Below are 17,576 nucleotides of genomic sequence, written 5' to 3' on the forward strand. Positions count from 1 at the left end.
TATTTGAAAAACTCATTCTGATACTTTAACTTTTCAGATTAGAAAGAGAGTATTTCTCCAAAAACAAGAAACTAAATGAAGAGATTGAAGAACAGAAGAAAGTAATTATAGACCTTTCAAAGAGACTCCAGTATAATGAAAAAAGTTGCAGTGAATTACAGGAAGAACTTGTAATGGTAAGGATAAAAAAGAAAACCCTATGGCAATTATTTTATTGGGTCAAATTTGATGTTTAACAAGTTTTTTCCTCACAACCTGCCATGAGATAGCAGTATGAAAGTAATTTTAGTGACATTGTTATAAAATTTAAAAACTGGAGATGCTGATTACAGCTAAGATGTATATGATAAAACATTTTTTTTTGGAATAATTGGGAAAACTAATTGAATTAGTGAAAACTCTGAACATTGTAGAATGTTTCAAATTTTATTCAGTGGTTTTTATTTATCTCCTTATTTTAAGGAGTGTGAAACATCATTACCTGGGTGGATGGGGGATGAGGATTTATAATTAATAGATTTAATGATTTCAAAGACTCCCTTTTGCAATAATTTTATACCTGATCGCTTTGTCCCCACTCCCCAATAATTTAGCTTTCACATCATCACCAAACTCATCTTTCTAAATATTGATTTGTTTTTGTAACCCTTTATTCAAAAAAACAATCAATGTCTCCCTGTTGCTTTCAGAGTGAAGTCCATCTTCTTGTCTAAGGCCCTTTCCTTGGGCTCCATGTTAACTTTTCCAGCTTTTTCTTTTGCCATTGCTTTGCCTCAGCCATATGAGAGTACTCTTGGCTTCCTGCACATGTTACGTATATCATATCATCTTGCTTTCATTAAGGCTGTTCATTTTTTTTTGCCCCACATTGACTAAAATGCTCTTTCTCTTCTTTTCCATTAACAAATACCTATATATCCTGTGACATCTCTCTCTGATACCTTGCAGTCTGTGAAGCTTTCCATGATGCCATCTTTCCCTACTTTATCATCCACCTAAAGTCAGAATTCTTCCCCTTCCCCACTTTGTGTTTCTTTAGTACTTAGCTTAGCGTCTTCATCATAACACTCACCAAACTGTGATGTTTCCCACATAATGGAAAATGCATTGAGGTTAACTTAATTCCTTTTGCATACCAAGATTCTACTATAGGACTTGCCTCAAGAGACATTTGTTTGGTGGATTTATTTGGTTGGTGCAGCATACTCCTACTCTGCAATTTTCTGTGAACCCTAACAGGGAGGACATAAAGTGTATAGTAATACCCTCCTTCCTCTTTGACTTGTTCCCCACATACATACCTTTCTCAGAGACTTGGCTACTTGACTTTCAATTAAGTCCTACAACTCTTGTTATCAGTTACTGAGGGAAATTAGTATTTTTCCTCCTTGTTAAAAAAGATGGAAACTCCAGGTTATACTAGGAAGTGGTGGCCAGATCAATGCTGCCCAGATAGAAACATAATGATGGGATAAAATGGCAGCTCTTTCTCATTTTCAAATGATCCAATATTATATACAGTCTTTACTCAAGATATTCAATGTGTTCTGACTCAGGGATTGAATTGTTGCTTGCTGTGTGGTTTAATTTATTGTTTGCATACTTGGGATGTGAGACTTTAGAAAGTTTAGAGCTCTCTGTGTAGCATATACTCTTAGTGTGTGTTCACTGTTATATGCTACCCTAAATTTCATGGGCTATCCCACCTTTTAACTCTTGGTTCAGGAGGGTGAATTAGTTGTGGAGCAAAGCACGTCAGAGTCATTTAGCTGAGTCTTGAATTCGGTCTGCTTGCTTATTAGAGACTGTACTCACTAGTTTGGAAAGTGAGCCAGAGTTATAACTGAGAATGCAACAGCTGAAGATAGAGGCATTAGTATAAATCGCATGCATCCTTCTAATTCTGGCCTTCCGGCACTCCATTGGCTAGATACAAAATAAAAAAAGACTGGCTTAATTCACCACTGAGGATATGGTTGCTTTGTGATTAAAAAATTTTACTTGATGCCAACCAGTTTGTATTTTTTAACTTTTCCAATTTTGTGAATGGTCTGAAATAAGGCAAGTTGCCTCTCACTAGCAACCTCTTTTTGTTTGGGCCTTTGGCACTCATTCTCTATAACACTATTGTTTTGATCATAGTGCTGAAGATTATAGATTGTTTCTTCAAAGCTTGATGCATTACTAAAAGCAGTTGCAGATCTGTGAATAGTTCTTTGCTGAGGAGCTAATGGGATGTTCAGAAAACTTATTCAGGTTGTAACCTAAGTGATTAACAGTTTCTATGGTTCAACCTAACTATTTATTCCTCACTATTTTTTTCATTTTCTTCTATATTTCTGTTTTCTTTTCTTTATTTTCCTTCATTATTATTAGCTTTCTCTTTTAACTGGTCCTGTTTTGTGCTTATTAGAATGGTTGCTTTCTATCTTTACATGACTGTAATTAAAATTTTAAAATTAATGAAAATTTATTTAATGGAAACACTATTAAATAGTCTGTTTTTCTTTTTATAAAAAATTCATTTTTTACTTTTCCTAAATACGTTTTTCTTGTACATATTACTTTATTGCTTTTTTCTTTTTTCAATGGATTATTAGCCTTTGGGGGGAAATTTTAACAATTTTTTTTCTGAAGAGATATCTATCAAATTAAAAATTTTAAACCATAAAAAGTAGTTTTTCTAGTTCTGCATCCTCAGTCTGGATGTTATTTTTGCTTTGAATTCATAATTGTTTTTGACTGAAGAGAAAATGACTTAAGGGGAAGCTTTTATCTTTTGCTTTTGGAAATGAAACTTTATGTTAATGACATTTCATGATTGTATATAACCTAGTGTGTCTTTCCCACAGTTATATTTCTTTCGAACTTAGTACTTTGAGTATTTTAGAGACTATAGATGGGAAGCATACATTACCTACAGGTAATTTTTCTCTCCCTTTGAGGTAACAGCTTGTTTTCTAGTTTAGGTCATGTTCATGGCCATTATTCAAGTCTTAGTTTTTATTTTCTCTGTAGCATTGCAAGAGAAAATTAAAGCCACCGTTCTCCATAGGTTTACTAGTGAGATCAGTGTGTTATTAATAATATACAGAGACTTGAGGAAGTTTTGAGACTTAAAAGTAACAATTGTATGATGCAGTGCAGTATATTATTGTCTTTTAGACTTGGAAGAGGCCTTAGAAATCATCGTGGTCAGGATACACAAAGTGTTAATAAACTAGTTGGAAAGCGATAGCTCCCCTGTGTAAAGAGATGTAATACAACTACCATTTATATTTTGGAAAAGTCAAAAATATAAATCCTGCCAACTTTTATTGTACTTTTATATTAATAAAATTCCTCCTATTCAACATACGGGTTTAAAAGATATGGTTAGTAAATGAATAGTGTATTATCTTTAATGTCATAGAATTAATGGAATTTCAACATTGGACATCTAAGGATTTAACAAAATTAGTTTCGTGTTCTGTGTTACACGCTATTGAATTTGACTTTAAAAGTTTTGATTAAAATTGAACCATTAATTTCTAAATCTATGAATTTAACAATGATTCAATTAACTATTAAATAAAACTGAATTTCTAGTTTAAGCTGCTTAGCGATCATGCTTATTAAAGCCCATCACAGGCCCAACAGATTCAGTCAGATCTTTTAGTCATTACTGTGAGTTTTTATATCTGCTTCTCTCCAAGCTGGGGAACTATCATTTTCAAATTGGTATTATTAGAACTTGCTTTGTGCTTTCTACAATGAAATTTTTTTAAGTCCATCATTTCTTGAGATTTGTTTTTCTGCCACTCAGTAATATTTAGTTACAGCTCTAGGAGAGACCATATATTGGAAAGGGAATTCTGGTTCTCATGAGGTTTTGCTCAAAGAATATTTTATTCTCTAAAGAACTAGTGATTGAAAATGTTCAAGTGTATATTTTTTCTCTATACTTTGGAGGCTTGGCTGCTTATATATAATAATGATTGCTAACATTAGATAGGATTTTGGATTATTATGCTTTGTGGTAAAGTTAGTGTTCCTTGATAATATTTTGCTTCAAACGATCTATTAGGTTTGCTTTAGAAGGATATATTTTTTAGTTTGAAGGAGGCATTCAAAACTGTTGGGCTAAAAATATTCTATTCTGAGTTTTACAAAAAAAAGTGTTGATTCCTGTTTTTCACCCAGAATAGTAGTAATATTTATATATATGAGCATTGTTTTTGATAATATAAACATCACTTTCTGTTTCTCTTAGTGGCCCTTAAACATTTATATTATTAAACTAAATACTAAGTTTTTAAGTATATAATATTCATCAAATGTGTGTGTGTATGTGTTTGTATTTGTATATTTAAATTTTTATTATATGGCTGTCTTCCTAAATTTATAATGTGGGCATAAAGCTTTTTGAAATTTATTCTTATATAAATTATTAAGTTTTGAAAATCAAAATCTAATTTTTGATCTGTGAAAAAGTAAACTGGTAGAGAGAGAGTGTGTGTGTGTGTGTGTGTGTGTGTGTGTGTGAGAGAGAGAGAGAGAGAGAGAGAGAGAGAGAGAGAGAGAGAGAAACATATTGAGAGACATATTGAGAGAGAGAGAGAGATGTTAAAGCTTACAGTCAGATTGGAAGGTAGCATCTACTGAAAAATAAACTAATTGTAAAGCTACATGAAGGAAGGTGACATTTCATCATATGAAATAAGTAATTGGGATCATAGAATATGCTTACATTCATGGAAGCAAGGTAGACAAGAAAGAAGGAAAGAAATAGTAAATGGTTTTATGAAGAGATGTTAGCTATCATTAATATGCTCAATGAAATGCTGCAGGTAGTGATGGTTATGAAACCTAACCAGATCGAACTCAATCCAGCTGAGCAAGCTCTCCTTGAGTCCTTAAAGATGTACTGGGTATGTAACTGTAACTAGGTGGAAGATATGTTGAAAAGGTGAGAGCTATGGAGCAAAAGAATGTATTTATTATAGGTTCTGATGTTCCTGTTTTTACACAGAATTCCTTCCTAATGACTGAAAATATATTCAAATTAAAAATTAAAAAACTAGAGTTAAAAAATGTTCAGAACTGTTTCAAAAGTTTGGCCTGTCTTTTAAATGCTAATTTCATTAAAAAACACCTTGGTAACTTCTATGGATGTATAGAATTATGATATTTGTTAAGTCAACAATTTAACGTTTAACTTAAACTTAGTTTTTATGTCACATGGTAAAACATGTTAATCAAAAATTAGAAAATTAGTATTTTATCCTTCACACTTTGTTTTTAACCCAAGGATTTAGCCAATAGATTCTGTTTTCATTCTAGAATTTTTTGCTCATCAAAAGGCTGTTAAGAAAACTAAAAGCTTTGGCAACAAAATTTAAATATAAGTATAATCCACACTTAAAAAACCCTATAAACACTTTTGCAATATGAGTGAAGAATGGAAATTTTATTTATAAAACTAAATTTATTATGAAAAATATTTGTCATTTGTAAAATAAGAACATTTTTTTTTTCTGGTCATTAGCTGGTTCATAAACATAACTATTAAATATAAATAAAATTTTTGTTGGTTATATTATGACTCTTAGCCAGTTATCTTGCAGAAAATTATAATGTACTGGTTATAAATGTAATAGCAACTTTCAGGCATAGTTAACTCTTCTTAAGCCTTGTCATTGATCAAACTTCTACTTTATTCTTTGAAAAATTTTATAGTAGTCAGTGTTTCCTGGCAAATTTGACATTGAATTTGATTTTAAACTGTAATGGTATTGAAATTTTTAGCTAATATTTTAGTTAGGAATGAGCCCTATACTTGGAGGAGGAGAATTATTGTTGAACTAGAAATTTAATTGCACCCTTATACTGAGCAGACAGTTATATATGCTAACAAATTAGACAATTTAGATGAAAGAAACAAAGTACTAAAAATGATAAAGAAGAAATAGACAATCTTGATAGGCCTATAACATGTAAAGAGATTAATTTCCTAATCAAACAGACTAAGCCCAGATGACTTCACTGGTGAAGTCTTAATGCCAGTTTTTCATAGATTCTTTTAAAAAACAGAGGAGGCAACCCTTCCCATCTCAATAAAAAAATAAAAGGCATTTATTTTGAAAAGGAAGAAGTAAACTATATTCACAGATGATATGATTTTATATATTTAAAATACTAAAGAATACACACACAACTATTAGAACTAATGAATGAGTTTAGCAAGGTTGCGGGATTTAATACAAGATCAATACACAGAATCAGTCGTATTTCTTTGTACAAGCAATGAACAATCAAAAAGTGAAATTAAGGAAACAATTCAATTTATAATATCAAAATGAATAAAATAGGAGTAACTACAAAAGAAGTGCAAGAATTATGTGCAGAAAACTACTGATCATTACTGAAAGAAATTAAACAAGACCTAAGTAAATGGAAAGACATCCCATGTTCATGGATCATAAGAATTAATACTATTGCTTGGTAAGATGTTAATATTCTTCAAATTGATATAGATTCAATGCATTCTCTATCAAAATCTGAGCTGGCTTTTTGCAAAAATGGACAAACTGATCTAAAATTCATATGGAAATGGAAGAGATGTAGAATAGCCAAAATAATCTTGAAAAAGAATAAAATTGGAGGAGTAACATTTCCCAATTTTACTTCTACAAAGCTATAGTATATTGGCATAATGATAGACATACAAATCAGTGGAAAAGAATTGAAAGTATAGAAACAAACCCTCAACAATTTAGTTGATTTTTGAAAAGGATGCCAAGTCAATTTAATAGAGAAAGAATAGTATTTTTCAATAAATTATGTTGAAGGAACTTGGTATCCACTCGCCAAATAATAATTTTGAACCCCTACACAAAAGTTAAATGGTTCATAGGCCTAAATGTAATAGATAAATCTCTTAGGCAATAATTTCTTAGGTGCCACACTGAAGAAGCACAAGTGGCAAAAAAATAGTTACTTTGGACTTTTACCAATATTAAAAATTTTCATATGTCAAAGGATACAGTAAAGAAAGTAAAAATACAATCACAAAATACTATAAAATTTTTGCAAATCGGGTGTCTGATAAAGGACTCGTATCCAGAACATATAAATACCTTTTATGCCACAATAATAAAAAGAGAACTCAATTAAAAAATAGGCTAAAGGTTTAATAGGCATTTCTTCAAGGAAGACATACAGATGGCTAATAAGCATATAAAAAGGTGTTCAAAATTAGCAGGATGTGCAAATCAAAACCACAGTGGGATACCTTTTAAAACTCATTAGCATGATCATAATAAAAAAAATGGACAGCAACTAGTTTTGGTGATATATAGAGAAATTGGAACCCTGACACACTGTTGGTGGGAATGTAAAATGACGTTAGCCCCTGTAGAAAAACATTTGACAGTTTTTCAAAAAGTTACACCTAGAGTGCCCATGTGGCACAGCAGTTCTACTCATAGGTATATACCCAGGAGAAATGAAAATGGACAACCACACAAAATATTGTACATGAATGTTCATTCCAGTATTCATAATCCAAAATTGAAACAACCCAAATGTTCATTACTTGATGAATAGATTAATAAAATGTGGCTTATCTGGATGGCGTAATATTATTTGGCAATAAAAATAAGGTATTGATACATACTATAAAATGGATAAATCTCCAAAATGTTTTTCTTTGTGAAAGAAGCCAGTTTTAAAAAGCTACATACTTTATGATTGCATTTATATGAAATGCCAAGACTAGGAGATGCTATAAAGATAAAAATAAAAATGAGAATGGTGGTTGCTTAGAGCTTGGGAGTGACGATTAGAGAATGGAGAGTGACAGCCAGTGGATATGGCATATCTTTTAGTGGGGACAACAGTGTTCTAAATTTAGGCTGTGGTTGTGGTTGCACAACTCTGTGAATATACTAAAAACACTGAATTGTACACTTCAGTTGGGTGAATTGTATGTTATATCAATCATATGTCATAAAAATTTAAAGAAAATATAAAATTAGTTTGGTACTGACAAAATATAAAAATTGATGGCACAGAACAGAGTTCAAAATACAGCTATGAATATCTGTGGGAATTTAATATTTGATAAAGTTGGTATGTGAAAAGGAGAAAACTTCAGCTTTGAGGAAAAACTCACTCCTGTGTGTCTACACACAACACTACTCTCACAGAACACTTCTGTTCACCAGGGATGTTGGGGATTTTCCCACACCAAGCAAATCTGCCACACACACAAGAGTCGGTTCTGTCCACTCGGAGATAGCCATCAGATAACTGTCTGTACATAAGAAGAAATAATGTAACTAAATCACTGCTATATTGTTTATATCAAACAAATTCTAGATTGATTATAGAGCCATTAAAGAAGATGAAAATCACTGGAGAAAAAGGGAATTAAGTATTTTTTAATTTTGGAGTTAGAAAGTATGAAAAGAAACCCAAAAGTCTCAAAGCAAATTATTGATAAATCTGGTTACTTAAAAATACAATTTTGGTTTTAAGAATATAGTCAGAAAGCAAATGAAAAATTGGAGGTAATGATTTGCAACATGTCTGACAAAGGGACTGTATCCATAATTTAAAAAGGACTGTTATAAATCACTAAGAAAAATAAGGAGAGTGTAATATAAAAATGGGCACATGATGTGAAAAGTCAGTTCAGAGAAAAGGAAGTACAGATGGTTAGTAAACTTATGAAAAGATACTTAATCTTATTTAAAATTAAAGAAATGAACATTAAAATGATAATGCCTACCACTGGAAAGCTGTTGGGAAATAGGTAATACACACTGGTAGGATTCTGGAGAGCAATTTGGTAACAATTGTTTGAAAACAGTTGTACATACTTTTTACCCATGAAATCTATTTCTGATTTATTAAGTAGATATAATTGAATGTGCATGCAAAGATGTACAAGTACACATACAAAGATGTGTATTGTAGTATTGTCACTAATATCAAAAAATGCAAATAACCTAGAAATCTTAGCAGTAGGGAACTGGCTAATTAATGGTACATCTAAATAATGGAGTATTATGCAACTAATGAAACGTAATGTGGAAAGTTGTCAGATATACTATGAATGGAAAAGTAAGTTGCATAGCAGTATGTGTACTATGATCCTATTTGATTTTAAAATTTTGTCTTTATATACAAAATATGTTATACTTAAAATTTTATATATTAAAAAATTATATATATCAGTTTCTGTAATTATAAGACAAATCATGAATAAAACTTACCTGTGAGTATTGAGTTATATTTTATTTTTCTCTATTTGACTTTTTTTTTTACCATGAGCATATTATAAACTCAAAGAATTTAATGTAATATTGAATATTTAATAATTAAAGATAACTTCATAATGTGTTACATAAAATTGATGCTTTATAAATACTTCTTTAAACTTTGGTGGCCATTGGTAATAATAAATTCTATTTTGACTCTTACTTTTTTAAATAACTAAAACTTGGTGTTTATTTTTCTGTAGATACAAACCTTACATCAGGCTGAATCTGTGCTTTAATAATATCCAGAAATCTCCCTCTGGGCCTGTTTACTCAATTGGTCCTCCTATTATTTCCATAAACACTAACAAAGTGCATGTATATCTTCTGTAGAAAAGTGTTTTTGTTTGTTACTTGGCTCATTTATTTACCATTTTCCAAAATCTAATTAAATTTTTAAAAATAGATAATAGGTCACATGATACAAGATTTCTAAGACACAAAGGATTATACAGTGAAAATGAAATCTCTCTCTTTCCAACCCTTGGCCACTCAGATTCTCTTTCTAGAGGCAGGCATAGTTATTACTATCTTGTGATTCTGTGTAGAGAACCTCTCCATGTTTACAAATGTGTGCACGCGAATGCACACCCACACACACTTTATATGAATGGTAGCATACTAAACATACTGTTCTCCCTTCTCTTCCCCCCAATATTAACTTGGTTAATATTACAACATTGAAAAACATGTTACTAATGGTATGCTAATGCAGAAAACTTCAAGTCCAATTTTGTTTGTTTTTATTTGGTTCTTTTTGCATCCCAACTCAGAGGGCTTTCAGTCACACCATCGATCATTTATTTTATAGAACACAGTTTTTCCACCCCCTCTCTTGTTTTTAACTCAACAGTAGTGCTTAGAGATCTTTCCATATTAGTACATGAAGAACTTCCTCCTATTTAAATTTGTATGGATAAATCATAATTAAACAGTCTTCTTTTGATAGTATGTACTATAATTTAACTATTTAACTCTCATTTTAGATACTTGATATTGTCTAAGTGCTGAGAATACACTGGTGAGGACAAAAAAATGGATTATATATACTTTCCTCATGGAGCTTAATTTCCATGAGGTAGACATTAAACAAAGACCTACTGAGATAATTGTAGAATCATATTTGTGATAAGTGCTAAGAAGAATCTAGTAGAGGAAATTAATGTAGTCTGGATGGTGAAGGGTAGCTTTTCTGAAGTGATAATTGAACTGACATCTAAAGAAAGAATTAGTAGTATTATCTATTTTAATGGAATGATTTTGTCCTATAGTATCTATTCTCCCATTTCTTCTGTATCTATAAGCAGTCTTTCACTAATGCCTCTCTATTTCCTCAGCTTTTAAACATGCTCAAGTTTCTCACTTATTTAAAAAAGACAACAAAAACCTCTTCTTCAACCCACTCTTTTTTCTAGCTACTGCCCTTATCTCTGCTTCCCTCTTTACCCAGAAAGTTTCATCTAAACTTCCTGTTCCCATGACTTATCTCTTACTCAATTAAGACAAAAAATTCAGGCTTACTCCTCTTCAGACTGTTCCAGTCTGGACTATAACAAATTTCTTCAAGGTCACCAATGACTTCTATGCACCATGAACACTTTTTAGTGTCCATTTTGCCTGAATATTCTGTGACATTGCATATAATTGACAACTGTCCTTGAAATGTTCTCTCATCTTGGTTTCCATGACACTATCCTCTTTTTTTTTATTTTTATTTTTAAGAAATCTGCTGGCTTTTTCTTTTCTACTAAATTCTGGAATTTCTTAAGGCTTTGTCCTAGGCTCTTTTCCCATCAAACAGTCTCAAGGCAAGCTTCACATGATGTCCGTAGATGATTCCCCTGCCTATATTTCACCTTTCTTCTGAGTTTTATACCATTATGTCTAGATGTCTCCCATATTTTTCTACTTTACTTATTCTTTGTTAGTTTAAGTACATTTATTTAGGGCCTGTTATTTGCCAGGCATTGTGCTCATGCTGGGAGTGTCTTAAAGGTATCTTCAATGTAATATAGTCAAAATAAAATTAATAGTACATATTTCTGCTAAAAGCAAGTAAATAAACAAAAGTAGCCAAAATAAGACCTTTTCCACCTCTACTGTTCTCAGTCAATTACTGAAACTGACCCAGTTCTTCTAACCTGAAACCTTGAGGTCAATCTTGACTCCTAATCCAGTTCTGATCCAGTTTTGTCTAATCCAATCAACCTCATCTAACGCAATACAATGTTACCTAGGCCATTCCACCAAGTATCTTTCCAGTATGCATAGTGCCACTTTTTTTTCATGCTAAGTCCCTAACCCTAGCCTAAGCTACCATCACCATTTGAATAGACTGTTGCAGTTCTTTTTAATTGATCTTACTGCATTCATTTTGACCACCATCTGCCAATTCGACACATGACTGCCAACGTGATCTTTTAAAGTGTTCCTTAATTCTTCTATGTCTCAGTTTTCTTATCTGTAAAGTTGGGATAATAATAGCCCTTCCCTTATAGGGTTGTTGTGAGAATAAGAAGAATTATAGTGTATAACATACTTAGAATAGTGCCAGGCACTAAGGCCTCAGTAAATTGTTATTGAGATCTTATACACTCACTGTTACATTAAACCAAGTAAAAGGTATGATTAAGACAGAAAGAGGTCTATTAATAATTGACTTGAATGGAGTCATTATTAGCTTGTTTATACTTAATTGTGCTATACATATTCACAAAAAAAATCTGCAGCTCTGATGCATGACCTTATCATGTGTAATTTTTTTCTTAATTAAAAGGCTAAGAAGCACCAGGCCTTTCTAGTAGAGACATGCGAAAATAACGTGAAAGAATTGGAATCGATCTTGGACAGCTTTACTGTGTCGGGCCAGTGGACATCAGGTTAGTTGAAGGTATAAGATGACAGATGCATCTGTCAATGTTCCAAAGTCACTACATTTTGGGAATTCTGCAGATGCCTCGTATAGTCCCTTATCTCAACATGTTTTGATTTGATGACATGATAAGAGCAGTCCTCACAGCAGTCAGTTGGCCTAGCTGGCTGAGAAAGGGTGATGGAATGTAGACCTGCTGTTGTCCTCCCAGAACTTGATTTACAAGTGTCAAAGTCTGTATGATTGGACAGACAAGGGCTCACTTGCTGTGTTCTGAACCCAACTGAGAAAAAAGTCCTTACAGTATACCTGCAAGGGGAGCAGATGTTTCCATCAAACTGAGCCAAATTCTGAGGCAACCTTCAGCAACTTAAAGGTCATGCATTCAAAAGGTTATGTAGGACACAGGCTGTAACAGTGCAGATTCTACTCTGTTGCTTTCTAAGCTGGTTTTCTTCTTTATTTTTTATTGCCATATATATATACTCTCCAGATAAAAATGCTTAGGTAAAATGTTTTGGTTTTAGTATTAGCATACTTAATATGATAAAGAACTATAAGAATTGTATATTAGATAGTTATATTTTGGAAACTGGCAAAAGCATTAGTTAGCTAATGAATGCTGTCGATGATTTCTGCTTTCTTAATTTTTGTGCTTATGCCATTAGTAGCTTTGACTTAAATACTTTTACTTTTCTGCTTCAGTTTTCTTTTGCCATATTGTCAGTCTCGAATTATTTATTTTCTGACTCAGTTGTGTTCTTTAGAAAGCATGTAAAATTATATTCCTTACACTTTAAAATTGAGGTATCCGACTGTTTTTTTAAAGGAATCAAACAGATATTCAGCAAATGAGTTCTTTAGGAAACTTATCAAATTCAGGAAGGTTTGTTGTCCTAGAAAAAGCAGAAGAATATAATCAAGGCCCATTTTTACCTGATGAACCTATGGATTTCTATTGGTAGACTGTCAGAAATTCAGTGTAGTTTGCTATTATCTGTTTTTTTGGGGTCTGCTTTTATCCTTCATGCTTTTTTAGCAATAATTTTATGAAATTAACATGTAACTCTCTTTGTTTTTATTTAAACTTTTCCCCAAAACACGAGTGTTTCATGGTTTGTTACTGTGGGAAGATATATAAAAGCTACATAAAAAATAATGGATATCCGATTTTCAATATATTTGATAAATCTTTGGAAGATAAAATTTTCTTTTGCAATAGTACAGTTTTATTATTAGATGTGTCATTGTTTAATGGTGTTAGGATCTTGAAAATTTATAAAATTATGACATATCTTAAGCCTCAATATTATTTTAAATGCTTCTTCAGAGTTGAATTAGAAAACCTAAGAATAATGAGGTCATGTCTCTTTTGAGTTTTAAAATGAAATCGTTGATAACAAAGCAACTCACAAGCTATTACTAAGCCTACAGAAAAATAATTGTCTTCTATTAAGGTTTTTAGTCTTTTGTAAGCATTCTTTTTTTAACTTTCTAGTTTCCCACTTATATACACACTATATTTGTTTCAGAGAAAATGTTCACAGAAAAGGGACTGTGTGCTGAATTCATGATTTTTGTTCTGTTAATAGAGTGGTCTTTGTTTCCATGTTAAGCTGGTTATTCACGCTTTTACTCACCAAGAACCATTCTTGTCTTTTCTGTTTTGCCTTGTAGAGGCTGACCTCCATCAGCTACATGATCTGGGTGTCTTTGCCCTCTGGCTTCTGGTTAGATTTGGACAGTGGGTGCACGAGCAGATTAAGAGGAAGAAAGAAAAGAAAATAAAGTCAGGGTATTTATTTCCCCTCTGGTCCAGTGCATTTCTGGCAGTGGCTTCATTTGTCAGCAGCTATAGCTCCTGTCAGGCAGGTCCTCTTCCACAGCCGTGGATCGTTTGGACTGTGGTGACAACGTTCCTTCCACTCGATCCTTTAGACTAAGACATGGTATTGATTTTCTACTCTTGCTAGTTCTTGGTGTCTCATCATATTTTATTAATTCTCTTAACCTGTCCACATTTCTGTAAATCTCTTCATTAAATTCTCCTCTGATGGACTTAGTTGTGAGTGTGCCATCTCTTTTCCTGCTGATACCCTAATTCACTTATCTGCTTGCGACCTGATTTCATCCTTGCTCTTGACTTCCATGAATGGGCCCTGTGTAATTGTAATGGACTCCTTTCTGCTTACATAAGCTCAGTTGGGTTTTTTTTGTTTTTTGTTTTTATTTTTACTTTACCAAGAAGAATATAAATAAAAAACTTTATTGCTCAATATTTTATAGAAGATCGTGAATGAACAATTAAGATTGCCGCAGTATGCCTGGTTTCAGCTACACAAAGATGACCAAATATTTTGTTCCTCTCAAAGGAAGTAACTTAAAAACTTATCATAGGCTAATTCAAGGATATATGTGTATATGCACATGATGTGTATGATATATATATGTGTGTGTGTGTGTATATATATATATACACATATATATGTATATATATATAAACGTATATATTTCACAGAATACATACACACCACACACACAACATTTGAGAAAAAGTCTATTTCAAATAGGGACATATTCTTACTATGTGATAATAGCATAGCCTTAGAATTTGTTACTAAATTAATTCAGTTATATTGAGAAGGGTTTTCCAGAGAGATCCTCCTTTTTGCAGTTATGGCCAGTAGGCAATAGTACTTTACTCCCTTCTATTACCTCTTCATACTTTTTTTTCAGATCAGTATATACTCTGCCCCTCCTTGTCCCCATTTCAGGAAACTAATTTATGGTAGAAATTTAGGGAGATGGTTACAGAACTTTTTCTTCCTTTCCTTTTTCTCTCCTTTCCCTCCCTCTCTCCCTCCATCTCTCCCTCCATCCATCCCTCCTTTCCTTCCTTCCTTCCTCCCTCTCTCCCTCCTTCCCTCCCTCCTCCCTCCCTCCCTCCCTCCCTCCCTCCCTCCCTCCCTTCCTTCCTTCCTTCCTTCCTTCCTTCCTTCCTCTCTCCCTTCCCTTCCCTGCCTCTCTCCTTCTCTCCTTCTCTCTTTTTTATTTGACTTGCTCTTTAAAATAGAATGGGCGAAAATTATTTTCTGAATTGTATGTCCAGAGTTCACAGGAGTTGCCAGGTGTTCTGTTCCCTGTCTTCTTCAGATTTGGTGGTCCTCTGCATTAAGAAATCTTTCTGAAGCAAGAGTAGCCCATCAGCTTATCTTCACGTAGTAAGCAGATAAAGCAAAGTTTAAGTTAGTCCAAGACATTAAGGAATTTATTTACACAGACGATTTAACTTGATCTCCTCACCAGTGATCAGTATGATAGTTTACATTTTCTTTCCTAATGCCCTCAGCACCTCTTGTTCCTTTTACTAACTAGTCTTTTTGCTTACACCTTGCTCTCCTTTAGTCTGTTTTCGCTACAGCTACCAGAATGGTCACTTGAAAACCTAAGTTAGAGCATGTCACTCCTTTGCTCTAAACCTTGGTGGGCTCTGCATTTTACTAAGAGTAGAAGCCAAAGTGCCAGCAATGGTGTGCAAAACCCTGTAAGTGTGCCCTTATCCTTTTTCACCACTTTGATCTCACCTCCTGCTACTATCTGTCTCCCTCCCTCTGTTTGGGCCACTCTGGCCTCCTGTTTCTTGAACACACTAAGGTGCTCTTGCCTTGGGGGCCATTCCTTCTACCTGGAAAGTTCTTCACCTTGATATATCTGCAAAGCGCTCTTCCTTATTCTTAAATCTATGCTTAAATCTCACCTTTTCCATGTAGCATACCCAATGCCTATTCCCATGCTACTTGTCTCACTTGCCTATCTTCCTTTTATGCTCTATTCTCCCCACCCCCTCCCATAGCACTTGTTTTGGCCTCACATGCTATATGGTACAGTTATTATTATGTCTGTACTGTCAGGGTTCTTCACAGAAACAGACCAAATAGAGTATATATAGGTATATATAAGGAGCAATTTATTATAGGAATAATCTCACATAGTTATGAAGGCTGATAAATCCCATGATCTACCTTCTTCAAGCTGAAGAACCAGGAATTTTGGCAGTATAATTCAGTTTGAGTCCAAAGCCCTGAAAACCTGGGGGCCACTGGTATGAGTCCTGGAATCTGAATGCCCAAGAATCGAGAGCTCTGATGTCCAAGAAGAGAATTAGCTCTTCTTTCACGCTTTTGTTCTATTGGGGTGGAGGTGTTGGGGGAGTGATGGATTGGATGATGCCTCCTCACATTGATGAGGGCAAATCTTATTTACTTAATCTACTGATTCAAATGCTAACCTCTTCCAAAATATCTTCACAGACGAAACCAGAAATAATGTTTTATTAGCTGTATTGGTATCCCTTAGCCCAGTTAAGTTGACCATCATAGGTTAATTTTTATAGATGAGGGCAAGGATTTTTGTCTCTTATTTACTAATGTATTTTCAGCTGCTGGAACAATTCTTGGCACAAAACAAGCACTCAATAAATATTTGTCGAATATGAATAAATAAAAGCATGAATGAATGAATATCAGGTCGAAGGCCTACATTGCATTTACATTTAAATTTTTTAGGTTATAAAGATGGTCATAGAGTCTCTTTCAAAATTATAACAGCCCTTTAGGTGTCACCAGGAAGATTAACCTTCAGTGGAAAGGATATACAATCTTACATGGGTCACAGAAATGTCACCTCGACTGACTACTACATTAGACAAGATCAACTCAATTTACTTGCTTAGGGACGTTTAGTTCCTATTTGTACTTTTTACTGAAATTGAAGTACTACAACTGCTTATGTATCATTTCTTTGGTAGAAATTCTTATAGTAAGTAGGGTATATCTGGGAAGAAATCTTTCACTACTTTGAACCTTTGTAGTCTTTCTGCCTCAAATGTTTCTTCTAATACAGTTTCACCTCTGCCTTAGAATGCTAGCAAACATAGAATTTGACTTTTTCTTCATTAGGTTCATGAAAGAAAGTTTTTCTTGTTGCTCAGTCTTAGATCCTCCTCAGGGTGTTGACTGAGACAGAATGCTTCAACCTTCCTTAACCTTCTTTCCATGAAGAAGCCATTTGTAATATTCCAGAGGTATTTTTCTTTCTACTGGAGAGCCTGAAGGACCCTAGGAAATAATAGTAACAGCATTTGGTGCCTTTAGGCATGTATATATCACACAGAAATTGGGCAGTCTTAGGGACTGCTGTTAGGAAAAGCAGGATGAGAGATGGACTTTGACTCTCCTCTCTCCCTCTTTAATAAAGGATTATTGCCTCAATCTAGTACCTTCTTGAGAGTTTTAATTGTGCTTGTAAACCTCATGGCTGGTACATTTTAGCTAGAGGTAATGAGTTACTGAGGAGCTGAGGATGCCTACAAGAGCAGCCCACAGGTCTCCTTTGGTGTC

General features: G+C 33.5%; 1 protein-coding gene across 8 annotated transcripts in view; it reads left to right on the forward strand.

The window, feature by feature from the left end:
• Positions 1 to 17,576, forward strand: part of CCDC171 (coiled-coil domain containing 171) — a 245,529-nt gene that overhangs the window by 62,241 nt on the left and 165,712 nt on the right. For all 8 annotated transcript variants that reach the window (XM_036239088.1, XM_036239086.1, XM_036239089.1 and 5 more), the window contains 2 exons: positions 38 to 176; positions 12,082 to 12,184. In XM_036239088.1, the coding sequence (XP_036094981.1) occupies positions 38 to 176; positions 12,082 to 12,184 (242 nt within the window). The remainder of the gene's footprint in view (positions 1 to 37; positions 177 to 12,081; positions 12,185 to 17,576) is intronic.

Source organism: Rousettus aegyptiacus, unplaced genomic scaffold (genome assembly GCF_014176215.1).
Source record: "Rousettus aegyptiacus isolate mRouAeg1 unplaced genomic scaffold, mRouAeg1.p scaffold_m13_p_3, whole genome shotgun sequence".
Lineage (NCBI taxonomy): Eukaryota > Metazoa > Chordata > Mammalia > Chiroptera > Pteropodidae > Rousettus > Rousettus aegyptiacus.